General features: G+C 41.5%; 2 protein-coding genes across 2 annotated transcripts in view; one reads left to right on the top strand and one right to left on the bottom strand.

Moving 5' to 3' along the window:
• The window catches only part of WDFY4 (WDFY family member 4), a gene marked incomplete at its 5' end in the record, with an annotated part of 134,515 nt that overhangs the window by 79,668 nt on the left and 32,297 nt on the right, over window positions 1-22,550 (top strand). Inside the window, 4 exons of the mRNA XM_082486444.1 lie at window positions 5,446-5,594; window positions 6,707-6,827; window positions 9,263-9,348; window positions 11,330-11,392. Of these exons, the coding sequence (XP_082342570.1) occupies window positions 5,446-5,594; window positions 6,707-6,827; window positions 9,263-9,348; window positions 11,330-11,392 (419 nt within the window). The remainder of the gene's footprint in view (window positions 1-5,445; window positions 5,595-6,706; window positions 6,828-9,262; window positions 9,349-11,329; window positions 11,393-22,550) is intronic.
• On the bottom strand, window positions 13,640-14,428 carry LRRC18 (leucine rich repeat containing 18; the record flags this gene model as incomplete). The annotated part of the gene is made up of 1 exon (XM_082486445.1): window positions 13,640-14,428. The coding sequence occupies one exon, from the start codon at window positions 14,426-14,428 to the stop codon at window positions 13,640-13,642; it is 789 nt and encodes a 262-aa protein (XP_082342571.1).

Here is a 22,550-nt window from a genome sequence, read left to right as displayed (position 1 = left end):
TATCTGCTCCTGGGTGGGTTTTTTTGATGTTTGCCTTGATGAAAAACAACTTTCAGTTGCAAGGCTGTGGCTGCTCCCTGGATCTCTGCAGAGCTCATGACAAACCCCAGGGTCCTGACCACCACCTTAAGTAAGCACAGCTGATCCCCTAACAGTTAGTTGCTTTCTGTAGAATGATGCAGCGGGGAAAGGAGCAGGCAGACTTTGCTGTGGTTATTCCTGAGAGAGTCATGGGAGCAGTGGGAAGGGCATGAGCTTGAGTGAACTGACCTAAGGGGAAATTTAAGGGCTCATATTAGTTTTTGGCAGCATTTTCTGTTTGAGAGGAGCCTGGAGTGAGACAGAGACGTCTGAGTGTGCAAGAGGTATGAGCACAATCCTATTAGAACTGGCTTCCAGATGCTATCATTGGCTGAGGGATGCCAGCTTCTCAGGCTGGCGATGGGCCGGGACAGATGGCAGCTTTCATCACAGAAAGCAAGGACAAAGAACAGTCCCAATGCCCATGTACAGGACAAGAACTTTCTTCTGCCCCAGCCCCCCTTCTCCTAAATATCCAATATCCTTTCCTTGCTGCTTTTGGGAATTTGTTAAAACCTAAGAAGCACATGCTGAAGAAACACCTCCCACATGGGGTTTTTGTTCCAGTGAAATAGGGGAAGGAGGGTGAGTGGAGGCTACCTGAAAAAAAGGAATGTGTCCTGGGTCTTTCAAAGCAAAGTTATGACTGCAAAGCTTTCTTTCTAGCAATTGCAATGGTTTCACTCAAGTCTGAGCATTTGAGAAATTTGATCCAATGTTTGTAATAGCTCAGATGTGACAAAACTTGAGCCTAAAGACCCTACCACTAAAGACTAGGTCAAGTAGATTTAGTTTCCTTTGGTCATTGAGCAGCTGGAGAGAATGAAGCAACCTGTCATATATTCTTAAATTGTGATTAATGGGACGCGTGTGTGACCATTTCAAAGTAAGATGAGACTTCAACTACAAGCTAACACAGTCACTGCAGGAAAGGTCTTGTGAGTGGCACAGAAAGGTGGACCTGTACTGTTGTCACTTACCATGATAACTCATATCTGTTTCCCTAGCAAAAATTGTGAAAGCAACGTATTTTATTTCATGGACTCCTAGTTATTTTAAACTCTGTGGCCCTAAATAACATTGACCTTGCTTTACTGACAGGTCCTTTGTAGCTGATGCACCCTGGGGTTCCTCAACACACAACAGAAAGGGCAGAAAGAGTATATAACTACAGGTTCATCTCTGTGATTCCTGATAACAGTGCTACCTGTATATGTTGCTTCTATGTGTATCGTCCAAAGTTTTTGTACCTTTTGCTGAGCAAGTGACTACAGACAGCTGTGTTGATAGGGAAACTTGAGATGCGACAATTAGGAGGAGGAAGGTGCTTCAGGAAGTCCTCAAGCCACTGATTGCTGAGAAGGAATATGAAGATCAAGAATCACTCCATACCTAGCATGTCTCTTATACTATTTCCTTAAGATTCTGTTACTAAGATCATAGAATCATAGAATGGTTTAGGTTGGAAAGGACCTTGAAGATCATCGAGTTCCAACCCCCCAAACATAGGCAGGGACACCTCCCACTAGACCAGGTTGCCCAAGGCCACGTCCAGCCTTGCCTTGAACACCTCCAGGGATGGGGCCTCAACAACCTCTCTGGACAACCTGTTCCAGTGCCTCACCACCCTCAAAATGAAAAACTTCTTCCTAATGTTCAATCTGAACCTGCCCTCTTCCAGTTTAAAGCCATTCCCCCTTGTCCTATTGCTACATGCCCTAGTAAAAAGACCTTCCCCAGCTGTCCTGTAGGCCCCCTTTAGATACTGGAAGGCCGCAGTAAGATGCAGGATAGTTGTTCAGATGGACCTCTGAACTGACCTGGAGTAGCCATTCTTTTGTCCTCATACTGTCAAAATGTTATGCTCAGGTGATTGTGTGGTATGGGTGTGTTCCAGTGACATGGTTTTGTGACTTTAATTTTCCTGCATTGTATTTTTCCCTGGAGCGGCTGTGCTAACACTACTAGAGCCTGCAGGAATAGATTAATAACCTTCTTCAGTGTTTTTGAAAACTGTGTAAATACTGTTTGCATCTTCAGGCATGTAATTCCTTTGGAAATCTGGCTCTTGAACTCCAGAGCAGATATGCTTTTATGGCTGTTCACTTAAATGCAACTGGAACAGTTACAAACAGCTCTTTTGAAAAACAAGAAAAAGAAGAAGAAAAAAAAAAAAAAAAAACAAAACCAAAAAAACACACGCCTGTAGCTTTAATTCCCTTGTACATCTGAATGAACAGAGCAATCAAGATTCAGGGCTTTGGGCAATACCTTAGAAGGTAATTATTCAATTATTTTATGTCATGTCTGCTTTATTGATTAATGATTCTAGTGGCTGGTGAACTGGATTCTGTTCTGTTTTGACAGAAAAGGAAAGTTTTTATTTAATCTATGGTAATTTCAGGCTGCTGGTGTTTCAATGCAAGACTTGTAGGTACAAGACTGTCCTGGTGGGGGTTCTCTAGTACACCTCTTTGTCAGGTCTTTATTGCTCACCTGGAATAAAATGAGCTCCGTTCTCCAAATGACAAGTGGCTCAGCCCAAGGGCCCTAGCATTTCTAACAGTGCAGATGTATTTAATTCTGTTGGGGGTGATAACATAAAATTGAAGAAATGGATTTGGCACTGGTGACTGTTACTGGTTGAACAGTACAGAATACAGAATGTACTGGGGCTTAGAGTTTAAGGTTTGATAAAAAGAGGTATATGCTCTCTCCCCTCACAAGGCCTGCTAAAGTGACCTACTCCTGCCTTAGGCAGAGTAACAAAGTGATTAGTTGTGCCAGACCATATTAATCATGGTGAGAGGTCCCCTTCACAATCCACATGCCTCCCAAAACCACACACGTGATCTCTGGCATATGAGCTGGATTTGCTGAGGTGGATTTCTTAGAAGTCTGGATTTCAACTTTGTGTCTGTTTAGCTATTGCTGGATGTTTCAACATTCGGTTACCTTCCTTTGGGGAAGAAGCGATCTTTCTGCTATTTAATTATTTCAGGAAACCCTGTGGTTCGCTGATGTGAGCAGAATTCCCCATTATTTTCAGCGCAAGCACACATGCCTCTAACCACATAATGGCATGCACGCACAGAGGCATTCCAGTTCAGAGAGTTCTGTGGTTGGCATATCCCTGAAGAGACAGGCATTCTTGTGGGATCTGCAGGAGAGGTGATGGAAGAATTCTCGCTTCCTCTTAGAAATAATTTAGAGGGGGGAAAAGAAAGAGTCAAGGGATTTTCATCAAAACTTACCCAAAGAAATCTTCCAGGGTTGTTTTCTTTCAAACCCAGAATGAAAACAATCTTCTGTGCGCACTTGAGTGATTTCAAAATAATTCCTTTTCAGTGAAAAAAAAATTAAATGTAGAAACAAGATTTTATTTCTATTGTTTATTAATTTATTATTTATGTTATACTGGCAGCAAAGACTGAAAGCTCCTGTAGCAGTACAGGACTGTTTCAGCTGACCTGAGTCAGCCTGTGTGTATTTTGGGATGGAGGCAAGGAAGGTTGTAGATTTGGTTCCAGAAATAGTGAGGTAGGAACAAAGGCAAAAAGCAAAGGAGAACCATACTTACTCTACGTATCATCATGTAGACTTTACGTGATCTAATAGAACCAATGCTATTTCTGGGTCATTTTTGCATGCACAAAAAATAGTACAGGACCTCTGTTCTTATGAAGTTTGGTAGAAGTAAGATCATTGAGATCTTAAGAGAAAAACAGACTTTGTGATACTTCTCATACTTATCAGTCAGTTCCCTCAAGAACATTGCACTGGATTTCTGAACTAGCAAACTTCTGTTATGTAAATACCTCTCAGATTGAATCCCTCTGTATGTAGCCCTCTGGCCCTTGCAGTTTCGGCCTGCGAAATTTTACACTCAGTTCTGAATTTTGTTTAGTTCAGAATTGTGTTGATTTACAGGGGAAGATCAGCAGTGAGTATGTAAGGTCGTATTAGTGTTTGAAGATTTTTGGGAGCATTAGTGTTTTGTTGTAGCATGAACGTTTGAAGGGATTTTTGCAAATAGAGGGTGCTTCATCTGAGACTGGACTAATAGGCTGATGATCGGCTTCTGCTTCCTTCCATGGGAATGTAGGAGATACTGGTTCAAAGTTCTGGTCCAAACTGGGCACAGCAGTGAGTTGACCTTGATCCTTTCAGCTGACTGCGCTAACCGGCAGACTGTTCTTTTGGAGCTGAGTATGTATAGAAGATTGAATCAACAGACAAGAAAAACGAGGAACCTCATGTCTCTAAATGTTAGAGGCATGTTAGGGAATGTTAGGGAAATTCTTTGCAGTGAATTACTGCTTGATTTAAAATCAGAACTTTTAGTTTCCTGCGTACGGCCCACACAATTTTCTGGATAGTTGGGCTTTTCTGGTCTCTCTATTTATCTGTTTCCTTTCTACACCATCTCTCAGCCATAGAAACTGTTCCAGATAAAAGGTGGTTTGTTATTTTTTTTTTATTTATCAAAACTGGTTCATTCCCAATAAAAGTTTCTATGAAGTGGCATATATGACTGAAGAACTACTTCGCTGAAAAATTCCCAGTGCTTCTAAATTGTCGGTTACAAATTCCTCTATTTTAAGGGCCACGTTAATTTGCTCAGGAGAAAGAAAAAGAAAGTGAGTCTTGGGATGCTAAGGGAGGTTTTTTAAACTATTCCAGGATATTTAACTAAATCTTTAAGACAACTAGAATCGTATAATCGTATATTTTGATTGGCCTTCTGTCTAATATAGGAAGGAAAAGTACCAATGCAAGTTTTGTGTTACTGAGATTTCGATGCATTGTATGCTGATTCAGCTGGATGTGGTAGGATAGATATCTAGAGTATTAAATCCTTTCCTTGTTCATTGCTCCCTGGGATCCCTTTGCAGGACTTTTTCAAGTATAGAATCCAGTGGGATCTAAATAAAAGTATTTGCCTTTTTTTCTGTATTCTAAACATACATATATTTATTATATGCTACTGTTTTTACACTGCTATGTAAGTCACTTCTTTCTTAGTGCTTCAACCCTCTGCCTGTGTAGTAAGTATTGCTGTCTAAAATGTTTTGCAGTGCTAACTCCTGCAACATTTGCAAGCTCTTCATTTTCTGTAGTGATGTTTCTAAAGATAGCCAAGAAACAGATTTACTGGGGGAAAAGGGCATCAGACCTCCCACTACTAGTGCCACAGAGGCATGCACTGTCACTCATATCATGATTTTGTGGCTGCATCCCCATCAAGATGGCAGCTGTTTTGGTACAAACACATGTCCTTCTGCATCACTGGGTCTTGCTCCCTTCTGTCCCTGTCTCCTGTGTCACCCACTCCTGGCTTCATTATGCTTGCTTCCATACTAGGTCACATTCAAGTGCTCTGTGGCAGTTGTGCAGGGGCATACAGCATTGGAAGGAGTGCTGCTCTTCGGCAAAGAGCACTTTTACATCTGTGAGTGCTTTGTGTTATCCCCTCTAGAAGAGGTCTATTGTACACGTCACTGCTTGTCCAGGTAAGTTGTTCTTTCCTCCTAGAGATCTGCTTGGGTAACTTCAGTATTGGCACATGAATACCTAGAATTTGCACAGACTAAGAGGGGATTTCAAGAGGGCACAGCAAGAAGTTTGCCATCCTTTCCATCTGTCGACAGAATTGTTTAACATAACTAACATAGGTTCACAGGCTTTGGAGCTGTAACAAGAACTCCCAGCTCCAACAGATGGAGATGGTGGGTAGTCTAACACATAGGTTGCTGTTTTTCAATTCTTTTAAAGTGTTTTTAATGTTTCTGACTGGCTCCCATCTTTTATTCATATGGAACAGTCATTACAAGAGCCTTTAGCTTCATGGTCTTGTAAGTTTTTTGTTTGTTTCTCCAAGACAGAATCATAATTAATATTTGGCACACTGTTATCATCTTTGACTCATGATTTATTGAAACTAATCAATATTGGTAATGAGTCTGTTAGACTTAGCTCTTTGCGCATAGTGTATGCTCGTGTGCAAAGCCCAGTGGGATAGTGAGTAATTTAGTGTTTTTTACTCCCTGACTGTCTGCTCTGCATCCGATTCTTACTAAGTCCAATATCAGTCAATCTGATCAGCTGACTTAAGGATTGATTAGACTGGGTCTGATAAAAGCTTAGGTTGTTTTTCTAAGGGATTTCCTATGGGTTAGACTGTAGATAGCAATTGCACTACATGTACACAATAAAGTAATAATTGATTAATTATTAGTTCCAATTAATTGCTGTTTATAATAGCTGTATGTCCATATGATGCTTGCCCCTGACCCAGGCTTTCAGGTTCTACCAAGCTCCTCCTCTTGATGCTTCTCAGATTTCAGTGCATGCAAAACATTGCTGTCTGCCTATTTGCATGCACTAAAATAATTCTAAACCTACCTTTAGTCTCCACAAGCTCTTTCTTTTATTTTGAGAGCTAGTACAAAATCTGCCTTCAGTATTAAGCTTTGTTTTCAATTCATGGATGCCCGGGTTGATCTTGTTATCTCTTAGTACTTTTACCCTTCTTTATTTAGGGAGGACTTGGATGTTCACAAAGGCGCTCCTGATCTTTTTTGCTTAAAATTAGTTTTTCTTCCTTTATATTTTTCTCTTCCAGCATCAGTGATCCATTTATTTTCAACTTATGTCATAAAGATCATGCTGTGGGAGATCAGATGTGTTCCCGTTATTCATATCGCGATATAAAAGAGATTCATCTGATGCGCTTTCTTCTGCAGGTAGGAGCTAACATGCTCAGTCATTTGAGGGAGAGCTGCAACAGCAATAATGACATGTGACTGAAAACTACTTGCACAATTTTTACTAAGACAGCTGAAATTTCTTTGCTTGATTTCCAAAATGCTTTTGCTCCCATCATTGCTTCACTAGCCTTTGGTAATACAAACTCCTTCGTGTATTCACCAGAGTGTTTAAGCACCCTCACAGGAGAGGTTGGCTCATTAGTTGTAAGGCTAACAACTAATCACAGTCGTTCACAACTTCACAGTTTATGTCAATGTTTTTGAAAATAAGACTTGAAGTCAAGTTCCTGTGTTTTGATGGAAACTCCCAGTAAACGTCTGACTTTCAGTACTACTCAGCTCCCGCAAACTTCAGTAGTTTTGGACATCGGTGGATTATGGGTATGTGTAACATGCTTACCCTGGGCCTCTTGGAATAACCTTCAAGTTGTGCATGTGAATCAATAAATGAGTCATAAATTGGAGCAGAGGATTTGAATCCTCTGTGTCTGCTGCCCTACGCAGAAGCTATTCATCACCAGTGGCCCAGTACCCTTTCAGTTTTGTCTGGTTTAGATGAGCCTGTGATAAGAATCACAGAAGAATTGTAGCTAGAACCCCTTGCAGCACCAGATCCTGTACTTGCTCTAGAGGGTTTTGGTACAGTCTAAAGAGTAATTTGCAGATTTGACAAAAATATGGAGTTTTGAAGCAGCCATAACTAGTTAGCATTGTTTTGAATCCATTTTTGGAAGGCTGAGATTCAGCAGAGAATTAAGAAATCATTTGGATAATTGAAAAGTTGAAGAAAATGGGGCTGATAATTGTTTTACGTCATGTAGTATGGCACTCAGCCCTGTTTTATTTTATATTTAATTATGTATGCAAAATGGACAATTTTAGTAGGTGAGACTTGCTTCAGGATATAGAATATCTCAGTGGCTAGGTCACTCTGCAAGCATGTATAGGAATGTTAAGTCTTGTTCTGAGTAGCTGTATGAAGCATGTTTTCTTACATCACTAGTGAGCAACCTGAACAACAGAACTGTCACCTCTTCTGTTTTGTGACTAGCATCAAAGTTGCCAGTAGAATCTTGCTGTCTTCTCATATATTCACATGTCTGTGTACACATGGATTTTTTTAAACATGTGAAATGGAAATGTTTTGTGTGACCCAAAGTACAAAATGGAGATGAGTTAAAAACAGTCTTTGAATGGGTCTGGTGCAAAGGCAGGGCTTTTTGGTTGTGAAGGTGTTTTGGTTTTGTTTTTTGTTGTTGTTGTTGTTTTTTGTTTGTTTTGTTTATTTTTGCTTTGTTTTAATTAATGAACTGAAAACTCAGGTATCTGTATCAAGCTCTCAAATAATTGCACTGGTTCTCTATGCCACAAACTGCTTTGAAAAAATATTGCAGAAAAAGAAGAAAACGGATTCCTTGTCCTTTCCCTGTGGGACAGGTGGATCAGCTGTTTAGGCAGCTCGTGTGCCTCAGAGCTGATCTCCTGTTCATGCACATAGCCCAGCTCAGAGCAAAAACTGAAACCGTATGGCCCAATTCTGTAATGGTGACACTTGAGCAGGCTTGGTTTGGAAAGCTGAGCTTCAGAGCAAATGCTGCAAGCTGTTTATTGCCATAGCTTTTCTCAGATTACCTTTCTGCTTTATACTTCATTTGTGAATCGTGTATGGGGCAGTTGCCATTGTGGTGTTTTTCTAGGTTTGTATTGCACCTGCCGCATTTGGTTTGAAGTTCATGTCTGGGAACCCAGACACTACATGTTATTTATAGTTTTATGTGACTGACTTTGGGGAAAAAAAGAACCGCTGACTAAGTAAATAATAGGTTTATATGCAAATGCACAACATAACAATGTGTGGAGTCATGGCAGAAAAAAGGGGGCGAAGTTTTCAACTTTGATTATGTTAAAGCTTCAGTGAGAAATGTCATAAACTCTCCTTCCTCCTCTGCTGCTTCCAGTCAGGAGAAATTATTTTGGCATTTCTCTTGAGCTCATTATTCATTTAGAAATCGGTATGGTTGCTTTCTAAAAGAAATGCTTATTTAGCATCCCCTCTTCATGTTCTCTCACCTAATTAGAAGTTACTGCTACTAGCATCTTGTTAATCACACTGCGATTTCAAGATAAAAATGCTTCAGAAGCAGCAGGAGGAGGCAGGTGATGGAACCAATATCTGGAGTTTGGTTTTGCTTCTGAGAAGCATTTTAACTCCTGCTCAACCCAGTAGGACCATTCCCACAGTTATAGAAATTGGGAATATTAGACATATTTTGCTATACTTCTTCACACTTGATACAAAGTCAAGGCCTTTTTTTTAAAGCCCTGAATAATTGAACAGGCCATGGTGGACTCTTTGCAGCACTAGGCTTTGCTCTGCAGCTCTTCACACTGTAAATTATTTACATTTCCAGGAGATCGCCTTGGAAATATTCTTCAAAAATGGTTACTCCAGATTTCTTGTCTTCCATGACAGCGACCGAAATAAGATATTTAAGAGGTAATCATTACTTCGTAATAACATGTGAACACCGAGATGACACTCCTGGTCTATCACCCCCATTTATCCTGACTTCAGATGCCTGTCTTGTGCTGCTCTAGGGGCTTTTTCTTCAATTGCAGCTCCTTGGTCTTTAACGGGTTACACTAAGCTATGAAGTTTTCCTTTTGCCGACCTGGGAATTCTTCGGAGCATTATATATCCATTGATTTATCAAGGGAGCTAATGCATTTGTAGGACTCTTCTAGCACCCAGTGGTGTGTTGTATGTCCCTGCATCCCAGGAAATTGCAATTGTAGCTGTGCTGCTTCCTTTCACTGAGATGAGCGCCACCTCCATCTCACCTCACAGTACTGGGTGAAAGAAGGCTTCTTCCTGCTTTCTTCCAACACACAAACTGTCTGTCATTAGATTCTTCAGGAATAAAATGTTTTTGTCTCTCTGACTCTGACTTTGTATCTTTGGTGTGGAGTTAACTTTTAACAATGGAATTTTTGTTTAAAAAAAGATTTCTCCTTATGTGCTTGTCTTGTTTGATGGAACGTGAAAGTAAGATTATGAAGTGATTAGTTTTCACTTTGCTTTTTTGCATTTTTTTTCCACTGCAGTTCTGGCCTTTATATCGGGTTTACTTTCACTGTCCTTTACACAGGAAAATACTTCAATAACTAGTATTTTCTGTGGTAAATTCTACACCATGGACTGAGGATTGGTACTGTTAATTTTTAAACAATGATAGCAGTTCCTTCTGCTCCTAAAATCTCTGAACAGTTTCTAATGCAGTATTGCTTAAAAAGTCAATGCAGATTTATCTATTCTTCCTTCTATGCACCTTCCTGGGTGCATAGTAGCTGCATAAACTACTTCGAATCACCAGGTTCTGCCCCAGAGCCAGCTGTTTTGTTTAGCCCTTATCTTTGCTGTCTCTCATCTCTGACAAACACCTCTTGGGGAAATCTTGCAGAGGCAGTTCCAGATAATGTTCTGATCCTCAGCTGCCTGTATTGCCCCTCAGCTGCAGGTCACCAAATCTATGTATTTCAAGGGCTTAATACGTCTGACATCATAAACCCCCAGTGAAAGTACATAGGAGTGGCTGAGACATGGGTTGGTATTCCCTTCTGCCATTTTTGCTGGATAAATGTCTGAGTGGGTGTCGTGGTTTAACCCCAGCCAGCAACTAGGACCACGCAGCCGCTCACTCACTCTCCCCTCCCACTAGGGTAAGGAGGAGAAAAAGGAGGAAAAAAACCTTGTGGGTTGAGATAAAGACAGTTTAATAGCACAGTAACAGAAGATAAAATAATAATAATAATGGTAAAAGAATATACAAAATGAAAGGATATAACGCAAGTCACTCTCAACACCCAATGATTGGTTGCCCATCCCATCCCAAGCAGTGATCACGGATGTCTGTACACCAGCCAACCCCCATTTGTATACTGAGTATGACATCTATGGTATGGAATATTCCTTTGGCCAGTTTGTCCTGTCTGTGCTCCCTCTCAGCTTCTATGGGAAGCTGAAAGAGTCCTTGACTAATGTAAATATCACTTAGCAATAACTAAAACAATATGTGTATCAACATTAATCTCATACTAGATCCAAAACACAGAAGCTACTAGAAAGAAAATTAACTCTATCCCAGCTGAAACCAGGACAGTGGGTTCTCAATTCTCTGGCTTTAATTACTAGAACCTTAAACCACCTGATCAGAAGTCCATAGCCCTATACATCAATTCAAGGCCCTATTTGGGAAAGAAACTGCTTTTATCCAGCCCATAGGCAACTCCTTAATATTAAATGTATGCTTTTGCTGTGTTGTCTTGCAGCTTTGTCCTGGGTTCAAGTTTCAGTGAAATGCTGTGGCATCCTTCAGGAAGAATGTTGCTGTCAGGACGTGACATAGATTATATACATATGTAATGTATACAGATAACTATTTAAATAATTGTAATGCGACCTTTCATATCTCCTATAGATTTTGCTCTTTCCTACCCGCTTTGAAGTCGAAGGGGATAACAGAAGAGTCCCTGAATATAAGGTAAAACAAAACATAGGAAACATTGAATAACTGTAGATAACAAGTGCAATTTTGTGAATAAATTTCACCTTAAAAAAAGCATCTAGAAACTTACCTATTTGTGCCCCCTATTTTAAAGATTCAAAGGTGTCCCCAAAACTCTGAAAAGCATTCTAGTGTACAGCATCCACAGTATGAGGACATGAAGAACGTGTTGAGTAGCTGACTGTGCATAGTTGATTGATAATTATTATCTCCTTAATATGACTTTATTGGTAAACTCTACACAGATGGTTAGTGTGGGAAAGAGACAGGCAGTGAGGTGAGGTTAGAGCTAATCCATAATGCCTCTTTATTGTGTGGTTAGGGTAGACAGTGATAGATGTACACATGGATGTTTTGGCATGTTATAGTGGTGCTGATTGTATCGTGCAAGTTAGAGATCACTGCACCCAGGTGTAGCACCCAAAAGCCCAGATAACTTGCTTATGCAGAATGGCCCCTTTAAGCATGAGCTGAAGTAATACAGACATAAGATACTGCCACTGCCTAAGCAATGATCCCAGAAAAGTTGTGTTTAAGTGGAAAGTTCAAGAAAATGACCCCAGTGGGCACACTTCTGTTTAACAAACTCCAGTCAGGAACTGAAGGGCTGAGGACTTTATGCATTTACTTTTCCCTCATTTGAATGCTAGAGCCGCTTCCGAGTCAGAAGAATTCAAGAACAGCAGAAGGGGCCCCTTCCCCATCTAGGGAGTAATGACCATCTTACATAGCATCTCAGGTCTTCCTGCCCTCCCTGAGACAGGAAGGCAGGCCAGACTAAGCTCTTTGCCCAGACACATGATGAATAATTGCAGAGCTGAAGCATGGAAAGAAGAAATTACTAATTTGAGGTATCATATGACATTGAGGTAGTAGCATTTCTGGAAAACTCTGTATCAGTTTTTGCACCTAGTTCATAGGAATAATACACAGGAGTTCTGACTCCCAGGCTCTACTGTAGCCATTTAAAAAATTATAATGGGCTGTTACTGGACAACTGAGTACTTTGCCCCTGGCACTTTTAAGAATATTTAAATGAAGAATAATGTTTGCTATCACTATATGTTACTATGACCACAGCCAACACCTCTTCTCATGTCATACTTGGCTGCTTTTATAATCTGCTCATTGTTTGTACCTGTATGTTGCCGTTTGCAGGCTGCCAGCAAACTCTGCTCTAGGAATGTGATTTGAGCAAGTGAATGTGTGTGCTCAGGTGCACATGTGTATTCACACATGTGAACAGAAAGCTAAAAGTACTGTGGGGACACCAGACCTGATTTTATCAATTCACCAGCTGATTCTTGGATCATAGAAGACCATGACTCTTCTTTTATTCACTGTTTGAGTGATATGCCCAGGAAAAAAGAGGATTTTTTTTTTTTTTTCCTGCCCCTTCCACCTTCTGTGCCTTTCTTTGAGGGAAACTCAGAGGCAAACAAAACACAATGAGTGTGATGAGTAGTGATACTGATTGTGTTATGCAAGTTAGAGATCACTGCGCCCAGGTGTAGCATCTGAAATTCCAGAGAACTTGTTTATGCAGTCTGGCCCCTTGATAACAAACAGGATCACTGATTGTTTAGCTCTAAGCATTGTGTTTGCACTGCTTAGTTACTCCTGAGCATAACATTTGTGTCTGCTGCCTCTGCTGAACTGGACTGGGCTCATGGTTCCTACACTGACAGTGCCTATCTGAGATTCTCCGAGGGGCTGGTGGCAGCCACCAGCAGCAGAAGGTTCCCAGGTCTGTTTGCGTTGCTCCAAATGGCATTTGCTGAGAGTAGTTTAACTGTGTCTCACTCTACAAAAATGAACAGGACTAATGCTTGGGGCTCAGTGGTGGGAGTGGAGAAAAACCTATCTTTTTGGAGATTCATTCACTGGACATGTGCATATACATAAAACCAAGAAAAAAAAAAAAAAACAAAAACAAACAAACAAAAAAAAAACCAAAACCCAAACATGGAGAACATGTTGTATGAACAGGCCCAGATGCCAGGGAATCGTCCTTCCTTTCCCAAATGCTCCCTTTCACAAACATACATCTGTTTTAGTTGTTTCAGATTTAATTTTAGAGACCACACAGATCTGCTGCTTCTAAAACTGTATATATCTTTAAAGGAAGAGAACTGCAGGAAAAGGGAGGAGGAAGGAGGTCAGTGTTTTAATAGTTTGGGTTGGACTTCATGAGACATGGTCTATGGAGTGCCTTGGTAGATCTCAAGGATGTTTGCTTCTTAATCTCCATTCTTCTTGGTTATCCTTTGCAGTGGAATTGGGTGTAATGAGTGAAGGGAAACTTGGCTTCTTTGAGGGGCTGGGTGTCACATTCTTTAGCTTGTTCAGCTTGTCCCTCTTATCCTGACACATCTTCAGGCAGGAACAGCACAGGTCTTTCTCTTGTACTAAGTGAAGTGTTTCTATGCGTTTGATGGAGTCAGTATGCTCTTCTTGCTTTGTTGAATCTGGGAAAGGGTTTCCTTTTGCATTCAGTTTCTTGAGCTTGGGGAGCTTTTTCACACTGTTTGGGATGGTGGTCAAGGTGTTGTCAAAGAGACCTATCTCCGTAAGTTCCTTCAGGGCCCCAAGGCTGGTGGGAATACTGTCAAGACAGTTCAAGCCAAGGTTGAGAATATGCAGGTTCTTGAGAAGATTCAGCTCTTCTGGCAGATTTTTGGTGGTTAGCTTGTTGTTGCATATATTCAGGTAGAAAAGGTTCTGAAGTGTACCTATTGCCTTGGGCAGCTCCTCAAGCTGATTACTGTGCAGGTCCAGCCAGCGCAGTTTCTGGAACTTCTGGATGCTGCTTGGAATCTTTTTTAACATGTTTCTGCTCAAATCAAGTTCATCCACATCAGCCAGTTTCAGAATGCACTTTGGGAAGGTGGTGATACCCATCTTGCTTAAGTCAAGACGGAGCCCTCCATCAAAAGATACCCGGATGGAATTTTTGGCAATTTTCAAGGTGATCTTCTTCCCTTTTTGACCTTTTCCTTTCCCCTTGGCCATCTCTCCACTGAGAGACAGACAGACACACCAGCCTCTTGATGAAGTGTGGGAACTCCAGTAAAGCCTTTGAAAGCAGTAGCTGTTACTCCCTAATTAAAAACAAAATAATCACTCAGTTATAAATTAACATGTGACCTCTGGACTCTTCAGAAGTATATTTTTAAGGTCAGGAATTTTCAGTCCTGGAGCTGCAACTCTGAAAGTTCTTCCTGAAAGTATTTTGAGTATGTGAAAGTCTAATAATTTACAATATTATTTTATTGCATCGTGACACCTATGTTACATTACAGGGTGAAATTACAAGTGGGAGAAATTTGCTGTCTTTTATCCCTAGATACTAATTTGAGCTCAGCGTGTAATGAAACTGAATGAAATGTGTCATTATCCATCAGCAATTTGAGGACCTAAGCAAAACGTATTGTGGATTTAAACCCAGTCCTTAGGGACTGCACTAAAAGAAGCTATCCAAAATTGTACTTATTCTACCAGACCAACAGGTTGCCTTCTTTACAGGCCTGGTGTCTGACATCCTGCTTAATGGACCTGAGATATGGGCTCTGGACACTGTTGAAAGATTAAATATTTAAAGTAAATGATTAAAAGTCTTTGTTTTAACCAGGACCTCAGGAACATAGTGGGCTCCCAGATTTGCCAGGACTGCTTGCAGTTCATGCCTCACCTGCAGGGCAGACTGCAACAAGGGGTCTGTGTCAATGCTGTTTAATGACACGTTAAATCAGGCCTACGTAAGCGTCTCCTGTGCTTTCAAGGACAGACTCTGGATACTCTAACACTGTCTTTCTGTCCATGCTGTGGGACAGATGGACTCCCACTGCGAAGGTACCCTGCCCTCAAAAAATGCATGTAGGTGTTTCACAGAATCACAGAATTTTCAGAGTTGGAAGGGACCTCTAGACATCATCTAGTCCAACTCTCCTGCTAAAGCAGGATTGCCCAGAGCACATTACTCAGGACTGCATCCAGGCGGGTCTTGAAAATCTCCAGGGAAGGGGACTCCACAACCTCCCTGGGCAGCCTGTGCCAGTGCTCTGTCACCCTCACTGTAAAGAAGTTTTTCCGTGTATTTGAACGGAACTTCCTGTGTACTAACTTGTGCCCATTACCCCTCGTCCTGTTACTTGGAACCATTGAAAAGAGCCTGGCTCCATCCTCTATCAACCCACCCTTTAGATACTTGTACGCCATAATAAGGTCTCCCCTCAGCCTTCTCTTCTCCAGGCTAAAGAGTCCCAGCTCTCTCAGCCTTTCCTCATAAGGGAGATGCTCCAAGCCCTTAATCATCTTAGTTGCCCTTCGCTGGACTCGCTCCAGCAGTTCCCTGTCCCTCTTGAACTGGGGAGCCCAAAACCGGACACAGTATTCCAGTTGTGGCCTCACCAGTGCAGAGTAGAGGGGGAGAATGACCTCCCTCGACCTACTGGCCACACTCTTTCCTATGCAGCCCAGGATTCCATTGGCCTTTTTGGCAACGAGGGCACATTGCTGGGCCATGGATAATTTACTGTCTACCAAAACCCCCAGATCCTTCTCCTCTGAGCTATTTCCCAGCAGGTCCGCCCCTAACCTATACTGGTGCCTAGCATTCTTCCTCCCCAGGTGCAGGACCTTGCACTTGCTTTTGTTGAACCTCATTAGGTTCTTCTCTGCCCAGCTCTCCAGTCTGTCCAGGTCACGCTGGATGGCAGCACGGCCCTCTGGGGTGTCAGCCACCCCACCCAGTTTGGTATCATCAGCGAACTTGCTGATGATACACTCTGTCCCCTCATCCAGGTCATTAATGAATATATTAAACAAGATGGGACCAAGTATTGGCCCCTGGGGGGCACCACTGGTTACAGGCCTCCAACTAGACTCTGTGCCGCTGATCACAACCCTCTGAGTTCTGTCCCACAGCCAACTCTCAATCCACCTCACTGTCACCTCATCTAGCCCATACTTCCTCAGCTTCCTAATGAGGATGTCATGGGAGACAGTGTCAAAAGCCTTGCTAAAGTCAAGGTAGATGACATCCATGACTTTCCCCTCATCCAGGCAACCAGTTATAACATCATAGAAAGCTATCAGATTGGTCAAGCATGATTTACCCTTGGTAAATCCATGTTGACCACTTCCAATAACTTCCTGTTCCTCAACGTGTTTGGAGATGACATCCAGAATGAGTCGCTCCATTACCTTCCCAGGGACAGAGGTGACACTAACTGGTCTGTAGTTCCCTGGGTCCTCCTTCTTGCCTTTTTTGAAGATCAGAGTGATGTCAGCCTTCCTCCAGTCCTCAGGCACCTCTCCTGTTCTCCATGACCGTTCAAAGACGATGGAGAGTGGTCTAGCAATAACATCCGCCAGCTCTCTCAGCACTCGCGGGTACATGCCATGTTTTGGTCAGACTTTTGATTCATACTGGTTGGTGCTCAGCACGTGCTATGTGCTTTGATGAATTGAGGTCTGTATGAGTAGTAGTCCACTGCAGTCTCAGGTTTGGTGATCTACGTCTCTAATCGAAGGCCATCAAATACAGGTGCTAATTATGGCTAGTGACAAAGGGAATAGGCTGATTCCCTGGAAATGGATGACAATGTCTTTCTCAGTCAGAGTGCAGAGAGGAGCATGGGTTACAGCTGGCTAATCTCCGGATGATCTTGGTGCTCTGGCATTTAATTGTGAAGAGTCAAATCGCTACTTTGATGAATGGTTGTTGGGGACAAAATATAGATTTGTCTACAATACATTTCCCTGTTAGAAAGGCTTCATTGCAAACCCTTCAGGCTTTTTGGCTACTCATTAATCATGTGCAAATACATGAAGGGGAAGCTCAGGCTACAACTAAGGCATTGCAGCTCATTTTCAATTACATGGCATAGCCAAAAATAATGCAAAAGCAAGGGGTATGTCTGCCAGTTACCACCCACCCTCACGGGAGCTCTGTAATGAGGTAGATGCTTCAGAAAATCCTGGAAGCATCATAGTGGGGTCAGTCTTGCCTAGAGGGTATGTTCCAAAATTGAATCTTTGTTATTTTATGTAAAAATATTTAAACACAGTTAAATGTTTCTGTGTCTGTCGCTCCCACATTTCTGTCTCTCGCTAGTACTTACAGGGCCATATTACTGTTAGATCTGAAGGCCTCTCACTCTTTGCTGTATTTAACTTTACAATGCTCCAGGGTCTGTATCAATGCTATTCTTTCCCTAGTGTAGACTGATAACTGAAACAAAGTACTCTAGAGTGGAAAACTATGTATTTTTCCACCTTTGTTGATGTTAGCTTAAATAGTTTGCCCAGGAGGGTGTAGGAAGTTCTGGAGATCAAAACAATAGGGGTTTTTTTAATCACTAGTCACTCATTTTAAGGATTTGATGCAATATTCTGGTTGTCAATTCTCTGAAGATAAAGTTCAGCTGCATGGGAAATGCCGGAGCCCTACTGCTGACTCAGGACATCTTAAGTCACTTACTGGTGCACAGAGGGTGACTACCATGCTTCATAAAAAGATCTACAGAGCAGCTTCCTTACACTTGGGCAGGGTGGAAAGACACTTTCTACTTCCTGCAATTGATGTGAACCTGGTGACTTTTGGGTCCAACTTTGTCTTTGTTTGAATTTTGTGTTGGATAAGTTAACCAAAAGATTCAGTGCATTTTGATGAGTGAAGTTTTTCAGCCAAGTATGCCTTAAAAAAAAATGAAAGGGAACCTCAAGGAAAAATGCTTTATTTTTTTTTCTAAATTCAAAATTATTATTTCTTTTAAAATGTTTTTTAAAACATCTTTAAAAACTCTTAGGAAGAAAAAAAAATCGTTCCATTTCTAGTAATTTTTTTCTTTTACTTTTCATTTAAATTCCAAGGGGGAAACAGTAATCCATAACATTTTCCTTTCTTAAAAATACCAGGTAGCCAAAAATTCAGCCTGTTTTGCAGCTGTCTGTTATTGCCGGTTCCCAGTGCTGGTGTCCCTCGGTGCTGTGCGTGCCTGGGAGCACTAGAGGGAGCCTGGTGTAGAAGGTTGAGTGCTGGAGGCTTGTCAGGAATAACAGTAGTTTAACCTTTTGGCTTTGGGTACTTGTCTGTCAATAAACCTTGCCAACTTGTTACAAAGTTTGAACCTGGACCTTTCAGATTTTTAAGAAGTCCAAATGAACAGATCAGTGTAATTTTCCTGAAGACAGGTCTCTTTGTGTCATGCACTGGTTAGTGCCCAGACTTCAAGGAGATTTAACCACCTCCTTTAGTCAGATTTTTTAAAATCCTACTGGAACTTGAAGATTCACTGATCAGGAAAACGTGAGTCCCTAGGAAGTGCTCACACTTTCCAAGTGCTATTTCCTTTGGGTTAAAAGTGGGAGCTACCTTTAAAACTTACAAAAAAGTGATTTTTAGTCCCAAAAATAGGAATTAGCATTAGAGTTCTGCAGAAACAACCCAGCACACTAGACAGCTTGAATGGGATGAATAGCTCTCTTGTCTCTGCATGCTTGTAAGCTAATTATCAGTGTTTCACAGGGCTGTAGCTGGAGATAATGGAGCTTACTTAGCCACATCTCATTTTCTTTCACTCTGCATAAGAGGGCTCCAATTCTGTAGTCACTGATATTAAAAATTCAGGAATTGCAGGAGCCCTCCTTGCTGTAAATGTTAATTATGCCTGTTTGATCTCATGCTTGCAGTGCATCTCCTGGGATAGCAGAGAGACAGGTACATGAGTTGCCCTACTACCTAAGAAATTATGATGACAAGAGGGAATTCTCTTTACTCATTTTCTCTAAACCTTCACCCCACTGGCTGGGTTCACCCTCTGAGGTGCTGGCAAGTCTTTGCCCAAGGGTGGGTGCTGCATTTCCATGTGATAAGGTCTCGTTAAAGAGCACCTTGACTAGAAAACTCTTTGCCTTTTTATCCACACTTGGTAAAATCTTTGGTCTGGATTGGGCTTTTGAAAGCCCAGGGCTAACCTCAGAGCTTTAGGAGTGTTCCACAGGCACGTTCCAATTCACCTATGGAATAGCTCTATGGAAATACTTTCATATAAAGCTTAAAACCAGCATTCGTACAGTGAATGATTTTACACGAATCCAAGCAGTTCCAGCTAGGTTGTGTTTTTATTTCTCTCCTTACAAGCCTGTTACCATTTCTTTGTTGTTGGATACGACCTGTTGTGGAAGAAAGATTAATTCACTGGCTATTTTAAATGCAGTCTCTTGCTAACAGGCAGGTTTAGACTAAATCCTGCCATGAGCAAATAGAGTGAGAGAGGTTTCCTTCCTTAATTTTCGTACTTTTCTAGATCACCTCATAGCAAGGTCACTTATAAAACCGAGGCCCACCAAGAATAAACAAAAATATTGTTTCATCTTAAGATTCTGCCAGACTGTCCCCCTGCATAAGATCTTACCGGCTAGCAGCTCGGAAGACTTAAAAGGCGAGGTACAGATGTCACAAGCTGCTTGTTTTTTTCAGTAGTGTGGGATGAACCTTCGTGGTCCGTTACCGTGTAGTCGTCCTCTGTCTACTCTTCTTTGAGTAATGAATTAGTCTTTCAGTGTGTAAATAAAACTGTGAGTGGGGAGCACAGGACGATTTCCTTTGCGCAGTCCTGCAAATGCTGAATCATACTTCCGTGACGGAAAATGGCAGCCCTTCAAGAAACTTGTGTATGTGAGTGTGCGGGGGAGGAGGAGTGGCAAAAAGGACTTCCCCAGCTCCAGGGGCTCTCTATTCAATTCTCCTTCCACAGCCTGTGAAACTTTTGTTCCTAAGCAACAGCAATGCTAGGTCCCTGGAGCTCATTAACATAATGTTTGGTTCCAGCATGCAAGTTCAAGCTGGAGGGAAAAGAACCGAATGGCCTGCAGCGCCTGAAATGTTAGATTTCAAATTATGCAGAAACAAAAAGCATCTGGACCTGGTTAGAAGTTGTTTGTCAGCTTCTAACATTGCCTTAACTATCCATTTTAGTCATTTGGCTATTTCATTTTACTTGGCTATAGCACAGTGTGAGATACTTGTACATGTGTGTTAAAACTCACCACATTTGTGATACCAGCCGAAGCACATGCCAGATTGGATAGATAGAGACACAGGAGGGAAGGCTCATTCAGCTGTGCAGCAGAGAGGATATGAGCTGCAGTTTATATTCATCTATCTGCAGTTTTGAAGGGTCACAGTTGGTGCAACAGTTTCCCTTTGTAACATGAATTTCCTGGAATTTGTCTCTATAACTGGGGCTACCAAGCTCAAGCTTTTAGTAACTGGTTGCAATAATTTCAAAATAGTATCTGGAAAAAAAAAACTATGGAAGAGAAATAGCCATGTGTTTTGGGGTAGGTATTGCAGGAGATGCAACATTGAGGTTCCTCTCATTGATAATGGCTCTGGGATATTATTGGCGTAAAGAAGCTGATAATGTTGATGTGCTTGCCTGATTCCAGGGTTGGAGCTTGCGTTCTGCTCACCTCAACAAATCGATTGAATTTACTTGATGTTTTTCTTCTGTGACCTGAAGTGTGCCTGGGTGCAGCATTTCCACAGTGGAAATATTATCCCTTTGTCTGCTTTAAGCCTGTGAATACACACGGTGCAGTGTTCTGTATTCGAGGGAGATTCCTTTCTCCCTCTCTAGCCCCTTCAAGACATCCTACTTCAAGGCACCCTGCTTTAATACTATACTTATTTGTAAAATTTGTATTATACCTCTATTCTTTGAGCACAGATTAAGAATACCCAGAAGGTGGACTGGTACAATCAAAAAAGGAGGACCCTATACCTTTATTCTGAAGTAATCTAAACTAACACTTTTCTGAGGTTTGAGAGAGAGTTGACTGTTTCACAGGGAAAGCTGATGTTCCTTTTGGCCTCTTCTTTCCTCTTTTAATAGAAGGACTTGAACCTAGGCTATGGCTTACTAGGAAGGGGATTTTCCTCACAATATTTTTGGTAATTGCAAAGATTTTTTAAGAAAAGTGGTTTTAGGAGAGCCTTGGCGCTCTTTTGCAGACTTAAGAAGTCTGAAGGATGGAAGACAAAAAGAAAATGAAAGCAGCTTTGTGAAGTCTAAGAACCCAATTAACTTTATTGGAATTTTAGTATTCGTTTCAGTGGGGGCAAAATCTTATCCTTTGAGATTATCTCATCTGCAATGAATCTCCAAATGGGTTGAGGTCCACCTGTCTCTAGCAAATGGAGAGCACTGGCTATCACGAGTGAGATCATAGTCTGATGTTAATGGAAGAAGGATTAATAAATCACTTATGTATAGCGTAGCCAAAAGTGGATCATCATTAGTACACATCATGCTTAGATTCTGCCATGGCTAGTGCCCTACAAATACCTTATATATTTAGATATAGATGGAAATGTAGGTACTTTTCTTGACTTCACATAACTTCACCCCCTCTTGAAGTTTAGTTATTTACATTTCTAAAACACTTCTGTTGTTTCTTTTTCAAACCAGCCTTTGATTATTTATTTATTTTTAATGCATTTACTGTGGTTGAATAGCTGCAGTTGATCTACTTTGAGCTTTTGCTGTGCTGGCTAGAGAGGTGTTGTCTGGAGGAATGCTGATTGATTACCAAGGAGAAGGGAGGAATGGGCTTGAGCTGCCTGTAATGTGATTCATGTTCTAAGCCCCTGCGAGTCAACAAGGGAGAATGCAGAATTCCAAATCTCTGCGGTCTTAGAGGGAGCAGCCTGCCTGGTCCCCTGAGACCCAGAAGGAGGGCTCTTACAGGGGAGTGGCTACGTTTAGCCTTGTGTATTTTCATGACATCGTGAACTTGTCAACCTCTTTGAATTGTATAGCGGCTTCCAAAGTCAGCAGAGAGAGGATTGGTTTGACCCTTGTAGAGTCCTTATTAGCTGTTTAGGGCTTGTGACAAACAGAGCAAGAGTTCCACTGGAGGGTCACAGCATCCCACAACTCAGCATATATTATGTATATTTGCATAACATGCACACAAACTGGCCCAGTTTATTCTGGTGTATAGTATTTTATAAGCTCCCACTTTAAGCTGTTGGAGGACTGATGGATTGAGCGTTTGTACATTACATTACCTCCTGCTTTCTAACTCAGCCATAAATCCAAAATAAACCTGGGCAGTTTTAGTG

This window comes from Vanellus vanellus (genome assembly GCF_965231255.1).
Source record: "Vanellus vanellus genome assembly, chromosome: 7".
Taxonomy (NCBI): domain Eukaryota; kingdom Metazoa; phylum Chordata; class Aves; order Charadriiformes; family Charadriidae; genus Vanellus; species Vanellus vanellus.
The sequence above is the reverse complement of the archived record's forward strand: the minus strand, read 5'-3'. Positions and strand labels throughout refer to the sequence as shown.